The 8499-nt window shown below is 53.2% G+C and overlaps 1 protein-coding gene across 5 annotated transcripts in view; it reads right to left on the bottom strand.

Annotated features, from left to right (window-relative positions):
• Positions 1–6: 6 nt before the first annotated feature.
• The window catches only part of SCMH1 (Scm polycomb group protein homolog 1), a 45690-nt gene continuing 37197 nt past the window's right edge, over positions 7–8499 (bottom strand). For 4 of the 5 annotated variants that reach the window (XM_031063364.1, XM_031063361.1, XM_005428697.3 and 1 more), the window contains 3 exons: positions 2501–2704; positions 1423–1565; positions 7–291 (listed from right to left, as the gene is read on the bottom strand). In XM_031063364.1, coding sequence (XP_030919224.1) covers positions 166–291; positions 1423–1565; positions 2501–2704 — 473 coding nt within the window. In that variant the 3' untranslated portion in view covers positions 7–165. The remainder of the gene's footprint in view (positions 292–1422; positions 1566–2500; positions 2705–8499) is intronic. The other variant, XM_031063363.1, reaches the window with a different exon arrangement.

Genomic DNA, 8499 nt, shown 5'->3' on the forward strand with positions numbered 1-8499 from the left:
GCTGCCGGGGGCGGGGGGGGCCCCGGCCGGCGTCGGGAGTGTCCGTCTGTCTGTCTGTCTGCTGCGGCGGCGGAAGGGGGTGTGTGCATGCGAACCTGTGGCAGGGGAGCGCGGGTGGGGCGGCCGGGAGCGGAGCTTCCAGGATCCATCCTGCCAGGAGTCCCCTCAGAACTTGCCTTGCTTTAGCTTGTCGATGTGGTAGGTGAGCTTCAGGGCTGGCCCCAGCTTCAGCCCCATGTACTTCATCATCATGTCACTGCGCAGCAGGAGCAGGGCTTTCCCGTCGATCTCCTGCAAGGATCAACCACAGAGCTCGTGATGGCACCTGGGAGCCCCAGCCCTGCCTGAGCCAGGCCCAAAATGCAACAGCAGGGCTGGGTGAGAGAGCCCTGCTCAGCAGCAACCCAGCAGGGACGTCCCAGTATGGACACCCCAGCATGGAGACTCCAGTATGGACACCCAAGTATGGACATCCCAGTATGGAGACTCCAGTATGGAGACCCCAGCATGGAGACTCCAGTATGGAGACCCAAGTATGGACATCCCAGCATGGAGACTCCAGTATGGAGACCCCAGTATAGACATCCCAGCATGGAGACTCCAGTATGGACATCCCAGTATGGAGACTCCAGTATGGAGACCCCAGCATGGAGACTCCAGTATGGACACCCAAGTATGGACATCCCAGCATGGAGACTCCTGTATGGAGACCCAAGTATGGACATCCCAGCAGGGACATCCCAGTAGAGACATCCCAATAAGGACGTCCCAGTATGGATACTCCAGTATGGAGACCCCAGTATGGAGACTCCAGTATGGACATCCCGGTAGGGACATCCCAGTATGCCCAGTAAGGAGACCCCAGCATGGAGAATCCAGTATGCAGACCCCAGCATGGACAGCACAGGTAGCCCCACATCTACTCTGAAAAGTCTGCACCGTGGGCTCTGTGGGATCAGTTATTGGGTTAAAAGGGAAAATAATCCAGGTGTCAGTTCTTAATTGGATATTTAGTCTTAAAAGACCTTGTACCAAGAGATTGTTGGCCATTTTGTGCTTTCTAATGAAAAGCTGCTGAGCTCACAGCAGTGAGACTGTTTTACTGATCAGAAATAATAAACACCTGAGTCTGAACATGAACTACTGTCCTCAAGTGCCTTCAATCCAGACCCAGAGAAACCCGAAACTGGTACAACAACACATCTGGCCTGCCATGTTCTGAGTCTCGTGGATTTTGTTGGTGTGATTTGCCCTCTCCCAGATGTAGCACACCCCCAAACACACCCAGAGCTCTGCACATGAACCCCAAACACACAGCGCTCTGCATATGAACCCCAAACACAGAGAGCTCTGCACATGAACCCCAAACACCCCCAGAGCTCTGCACACAAACCCCAAACCCCCCCAGCTCTGCACACTCACGTGTTTTCGGAAGAGGTCGGCGTGGGGCCCCAGCTGCGGGTCTGCCTCGCGGATGAACTGCATCACCTCCTCCACCGTCCAGGCCGAGGGGTCGCGGCTGCTGAGCCGGGAGCTGTCCCTGGAGCCCGGGTACCTGTCTGAGCCTGGGGAAGCCACAGCTCCGTTACTGGGGCTCCCTGGCACCCCCCAGCCGCTCCCCCTCAGCCCACCACTCAGCTCCTCTCCCACAGCAGGGCAGAGACACAGCAAGGGCAACGTCCCACATTCCTGTGGCGCAGGTCTGGCAGCCAAACCTTATTCCCTCTCCTTAGGCCACACTTTTCAGGGCAGCTTTCTATACTGAGCCCTCATCCCCTCTCTGGAGCCCCATTCCCCTTGTTTGGCCCCAGCTCCCACTCCTCCCTGTCCATGGGCAGACACTTCCCACCTCAGCAGAACATCCCCTGCCATTCCCACATCTCTCCCAACACCTTTAGCACATTTAACACGCCAAAGCTGGTTTATGTTTTCACTGGCTGCATCTTCTGATGGACTGAACCCACAGGTGACCTCCCAGCCTGAGCTGGCCCAAGTCCTGCTCCCAGCGTGCACAGCCCCTTGTCTCAATTCTGAAAATCTGTGGGGGAGGCAGCAGCAGCCTGAGCTTTTCAGAGGCTTTTACTGACACCATGCACCTAAAATGACACTATTTGCAACCCCACAAGCTGCAATGAGCAGTTGAGCTCTCCTGCCCCTCTTCCCCCACACAGAAAGGTGCCACTCATGCATCTGCCCATCCTTCCAGCTCCACCAGGCAACTTTTGACTCCCCAGCCATTCCCAACCCATCCTTGTGGACTCAGACACCCATTTATCACTTGGACACAGTTCAGCTCCTGCCTGTTCCTTTCTCCCCACTGCCAAAGCAGAAATGTCCCCTGTCCACACTGCCACCTGCCAGGTGCCATCACACCTAACAGACCTGGTTGGCTGTGCAGAGCCCAGCCTCTGGTACCTGCTGCACTCAGAGAGGTGTGACTGGAGTTAGGGCAGCCCTGCACTGCCCCATGTACAGCTGCAGGGCTGTTCTGAGCTCTTACCCCCAGAGCTCAGCCTGCGCAGGGCAGAGCTGCTGCCCTGGCTGAGGCTGCAGGGCTGCTGCAGGTGCCTGTATCCTGGCAGGCGAAAGTCTCTGGAGCTCCTGCTGTGGCTGGATGCATTGACAGAGTTCAAGGCAGAGTCCATGGGGTCCAGGCGAGGCTCTAAGGGCCCTGGGAGGCCATCTGCCAGGACAAAGGTTTCACCTGGAACGCACCAAGCTGCAGTTAGTGCACCTGAACTCCGTGCGGGGCACAGCTGCAGCAGCTTCGCTGGGTCCAACCCCTGGCTGCTCTCAGGGATCAAACCAGGCCCTGCCAGAGCCCTGGCATTCACCAGCTGCCAATGGTGTCCCCATCTGCCAGCGCCAGTCCAACCAGTGTTGTGACAATGGTCCCAGACTGGAGCAGCAGCTCCTTTTTTCAGCTACTCTGCTCATGCCATCACCTGCCCTGGGCCCCTCTGTGGCCAATGGACACAGGGCTCACAGACAGGCCTGAACAGAAGGGGAGGAGATGCTCCCCGAGGGGTCACACACTGCACCTCACCAAGGGCACCTGCTGCTTGGCATGGGGTGGCAGACACCTGCAGAGCAGGAGGGAGCTGTGCCATCAGGGCCAGGCAATGCTCCCACACCCCGCTGCCCCTCTGGCCCCAAAAGCAATGATGAGGTGCCCCAAAAGCTGGTGATGAGCTGCTCATCCCTCCTGAGCTCCTGCTGGGCCCTTTTCCAGCCTAACCACATCAGAGGCCAACTCCCCATACTGGAACATGCACAGGAGGGCCTGGGCCTCTAATACCTCCCCAGGCAGGGTATCAGAGCTCATCTTCTGCAGAAATGCCCTGAATTTGCAGCTGTGCATGGCTCTGTTGGGATGGAGGGGCTGAGGAGGCTGTCCAGGGTGACAGGCTGCACTGGCTGAGGCAGCAAGATCCGCCTGTGCTGTTACACTGTGACAGCTCCAGTGCAGGGGCACCTTTGCAGGTCTGACTGTGGCACAGCTGAGTCTCAGCCCTGGCGCTCCTTGTGCCGCATGAGCCACCCTCAAACACCCGTGTTCTTTATGATGCCAAGGAGGGAAGCAGCTCCCCAGCCAGGGGCACTGCCAGCACACGTGGCTGGGAGCTGCAGCTCCTCCACCACAATCTGAGGGGCCCTGAGGGCAGCTCACAGCCCTGAGCTGCTGCCACTCCAACACCATGGCAGCTGACAAGGCTGAGGAAGCCTGAGCACTGGTCAGGCCCTGGGATTCTTCCCTGGCACTTCCCAGACTCCAGGAGCAGCAGGTGAAAGCCAGCACAGCACTGGGATCATGGTGAGGGTGCAGGATCTGCAGCCTGGGAGACCCAGAAGCTGCTGAGATTTCCCCCAGTTCCCTGCTGAGCTGATGCTGATGCTGCAGTGAGCTTGCCAGAGCCTGAAGTGGTTCCCAAGTGCTGCAGGTGTCGGGTACCACTGCCTGGGGCAGCCTCTCCTGGCTGGCTACCCCTCATTTGCTCTGGTTTCTGTGAACTGTGGCACTGTTGTGACAGCTGGGATCTTCTGGTCCTGCTGCCTGTGTTTGAGCAGAGACCCAGAGGCCAGCTCAGCTGGTCCAGCCCTGACCTGCCAGGGCTTCACACTGTAAGGACATGAAATGGGAACACCCTTGTGTGGCTGCTGGCCAGCCTGGTGTGGGGCTATCACTGGGAAATTGCTGCTCCCACCCCAGCCTGGTGTGGGGCTATCACTGGGAAATTGCTGCTCCCACCCCAGGGCTCTGCCACCCTGCACTTGAAGCACTGCTGCCTTTGTTTGCTTTTGGGCCTCTGGGAGGTGCCCAGAAACAGCAGCACAGCCTTAAAATCTCCTGTACAAACTGGTGTGGACTGTTACCCCTGTGACCTGTGCTTTGCTGGCCCTTTTGTCACTCTCTTCCTGCATGGACAGGTGTGTTCTCACCTGCTCTGAATGTATAAAAAATGGTTTGCTGACTCTTGGCTATTCCTGGATAACTTCAAACCCCTCCTGCACTCCCACCATTGCATTTCAGCCCAGATTGGACGCAAAGCAGAGCTTGGCTGCCCTGGCCTGGCCTGGTGGAGATCCCTGCCCAGCCAGAGCCACTTGTGGGTGTCACTTACACCAGTGGGTTTTCACTGGAGCTGCTTCAAATGACATTTGGTCTCCTCCTTGTGAAAAATGCATGTATTTCATGATTGGCTTTTCACAAATATTAAAATGAATATTATATGTGTTGTGTTAGAAAGTAATGCTGTATTAATTCTCTTAATTAGTGTGTGAAATATAGTTTTTGGTTATAAAAATGTTAAAATAGAAGCTATACTATGTAAGATACTTTTTTTTAAAGAAAGGACTAACAGCAAGATAGCAGCCATAGGACATCTGAATCTTTCAGAGAAAGAGAATTTACTGCCCTCTTATCAGCAGAAATGAACTTCTTCCCATCTCAAAGGCGCTGTCAGGATTCAGAGGAAGAAGCTGAGGATGACCAGACAGAATCCTGTGTTTGAATGGAATTTATGCATCATGTATGAGCTGTATGAATATAAAAAAGGTTTTTGTTTTTAAGGGTTAATCCTTTGTTAATGTGGGTCCTTTTTCAGGCTCGTGCTGCCCAGAGAAAGGCACCCGGACATCCATAACTCTTTGTTTTTATTGTCTCATATTGTCCTAATCCAAATTGTCCAAATTATTATTACTCTAATTGTATTACTATTTTCATAACCATTTTATTACTAATAAACTTTTAAAATTTTAAAAACAAGTGACTGGTGTTTTTCACACTCCTCAACAGGACAGTTCTGCTTAAACCCCAAACCTCTTCCCATGAAACATCTGGGGAAGGGTGCTGACTGCCAGGGAAGGACAGGGCAGGAGAGGGTGAGTGGGCACAGCCCTCTGAGCTGTCACAGGACAGTGCTGTGGGCATGGCAACAGGTCCAAGCTGTGCATCTCAGCCTTCCAAGGAATCCCAGCACCTCCTGGGGTGACAGAGAGCTTCAGCTGGCCAGGAAGTCCTGGGACACTCACCCACATGTGCTGGGTCACACAAACACATGTCTGAGTGCTCCCAAATACCCCAGAGCTCTCAGCAGGGATTGGTGCCAGCAGAAGGAATTTCAGGGCTCACTTTGGGAGAGCACATGCACAGGTTCCTGCCAGTGCAAGGCTGAGGATTCAAAATTCACCCTCAGAAATGACTTCACTCAACAATGAACACTGCCACGACAGGAAGGAGCTGTGATGCATTCTGCAAACACAAATATGCGCTCCTGTTCTCACAGCTGGTGATCACACCCCGAGGGCCACAGGTGAAGCCCTGGGGCACGATGTGCTTTTGCCCAGGAGCTAAAACTGGAGGCACACGGTGATCCCCAGGTTCCCTAACCCTGCACAGGGCAGTGCCTGCTTGGGCTGTAACTCTGCAGCAGAGCTGGGGGCTGTGTGGAAGACTCAGTGCAAGGAGGAGTGAAGGTTTTCCTAAAAATACAAGTACACAGGGAACTGCTGAATGAATGATACCTCCAGGGAAGGGAGAAGGACATGAGGCAAGAGGGGAATGACTGCTGCCCCTGGGAATCATCTGTAGATGAGATACTCCTGCACAACTGCACTCAGGCAAGACCCAGCATCCTTCACCCTTGATAAGCAGAGTGGGAGGAGGAGGTGGCTGATCCTTAGGCAGAGTTCCTTACACACACTGTTAGATTTAACTAAAGGCTGGCAGTTGTAGAGAAACATGCCACAATTAGTGGCTGAGAGGCAGGGAGCAGATAATTAAAGTTTAATTAAACAAATAGTGCTATAGACTCAACAGTGTCATTTTACTGCTAAAACATGGGAGTTTGGCCACAAGCACAAATGTGATTTGCACTACTCCTGAACACCCACTGCTTCCAGCAAGTGATGGGCTGTGAAGGCAGGTCCCCACTGTGCTGGGACTGCAGGGTTTCAGCAAAAAGCCACACAAACTCCACTGGATGCAAGAGGAAAAACAATGTAATATGTGAGATCCCTTCCTCACATCTCTGCTTCTTGCCAGATGCAGAGTGAATGGAGATGTCCCACTGCTGCTCACAGCCTTCCACATGGCAAAGTGGGATGTGCTCAGGAGCTGCTGTGTGAGACAGAGTTCATTCCCATGAGAAGATGTGCCTTGCTCAAGAAATACTCAATATCTGAGTATTTCAGGTGCATATTCTTAAAATATATCCTCTGAAATGCAAATATTCCTACCTGAACCTCAATTTCATGGTGGAGGAGGATGTGTTCATTCCAGCTTTTAGCTGTGGGATAAGAATGAATTTCTAGATGGAATTTGAACCTCGTTGCTCCCTGCCTGGATGAAGAACAGAACCAGCTCAAGCTGCTGCAGGAAGGATCACCCCTCACATGCAGACACACTTCCTGCCCACCTGTCTGTGTTTTTCTGGAAGAGGCTGGAGAATTCTGGCATCCAGATGGCACAAACCATTCAAAGGCCAAGGGATAACTGAACAGACTTTGGAGCAGACTAAGAATCAATCTTGTAGGAACCTAATGAAGGTTCCTCCTTGGAATTACCCATTATGGAAGCCTTCTCTCTTCACTGACAATACAGAGTGGGCAATATTCACCACCCAGCCAAGGCACCTGGACCTTTGGAGCAATCCAGTTCAAGATCAGGCTGAACACTGCATGTCCCACCTGCTGGGGGAGGAGGAGGGGCTGGGCTGTGCCAGCAGTTACCAAATGCAGTGGCTGATGCATCAGAGGGGAATCAAAGAGACCAGCACCCATTTGGAGGTGAGGAACAGAAGGGGACTCTGGGAACAGTTTTTGACCTGTCAAGATGCTGGAATAGAGGGGGCAGTGCAACACACCAGCTCTGTGACAAATGTACAGTTTTAATCACTGCAGATAAGGAGGCCACCAGAAACTGTCCACCAGAGAATCATGGAATGGTTTGGGTTGGGAAGGACCTTAAAGCTCATCCAGTCCCACCCCCTTCCATGGCAGGGACACCTTCCACTGTCCCAGGTTGCTCCAAGCCCCAGTGTCCACCTGGCCTTGGAAACTTCCAGAGATGGGGCAGCCACAGCTGCTCTGGGCAAGTTCAGTGTTAGAGGCAGGGTCAGAGATCCTGCAGAGCACAGGACACAGTGATGGACACAGACCAAAATCACCCACAGTGGTGCCAGGCTGGACACTCACAACTGGGATCAGCAACCCCTGCAAAACCAGGGAAATGGGCACTCTAAAGGGACAGCAACAGAGCATGAAGCCACTGAACTGGGAGCCTGCCCAGGAGTCTCCAGCAATTTTTCAGGGATTTCAGTCACAAAGAATTGTGACTAACACGCTAACAGATTTCACCATCCGTTAATTAAAAGCTCCAGTAAGATTAAATCTTCAGTCTGCATGATGAAGGGTTTGTAGTTCAGAATAAAATGGGAGTGTATTTATTGAAGATTAGTCAGTTCAGGGAGTCCTCCAGCTGCCTGGATCTTCTGGAAATCTCCCACCTGTGCATGCAAGGGTCACCTATGGATCCCACAGCTAACATAACTGAGTTCATGATAAATGAACTGGGCAAACTTTGCCTCTTCCTGGGAAGATGAATTCTGCTGCTGACTTGCATCCCAGCTGTGAAGGGTTTTAAGTGTCCCTGTGCTCAGTAAGGAATAAAGTGGTAATTCCTGCTTCTGCACCAGTGGCATCCCGAGGGACTCTGGGAAGGAGCAGCAGTGTGGGATGGGAATGGTGTGGCTGAGCTGGGGGAGCCAGTGACACCCCCCAGCTGTTCCAGTGAGGAACAAGATGAGATCCTGGGATAGGACAGCAAGTTCCTGCACATCAGCATCTGCACAACAGGCTGCAGCAAACCCTCAGGGAAAAAAATCCACAAATCAGATTGAGGCAGCTGGGCAGTTTGAGCACTGCCCAGCTGCACAGCAAGGGAAACGAAACCAGATTACACAGTGTGAGAGGATGCCTGTCAGGCTTAGAAGGAATTCC

The sequence above is a fragment of the Geospiza fortis genome, unplaced genomic scaffold (genome assembly GCF_000277835.1).
Source record: "Geospiza fortis unplaced genomic scaffold, GeoFor_1.0 scaffold115, whole genome shotgun sequence".
Lineage (NCBI taxonomy): Eukaryota > Metazoa > Chordata > Aves > Passeriformes > Thraupidae > Geospiza > Geospiza fortis.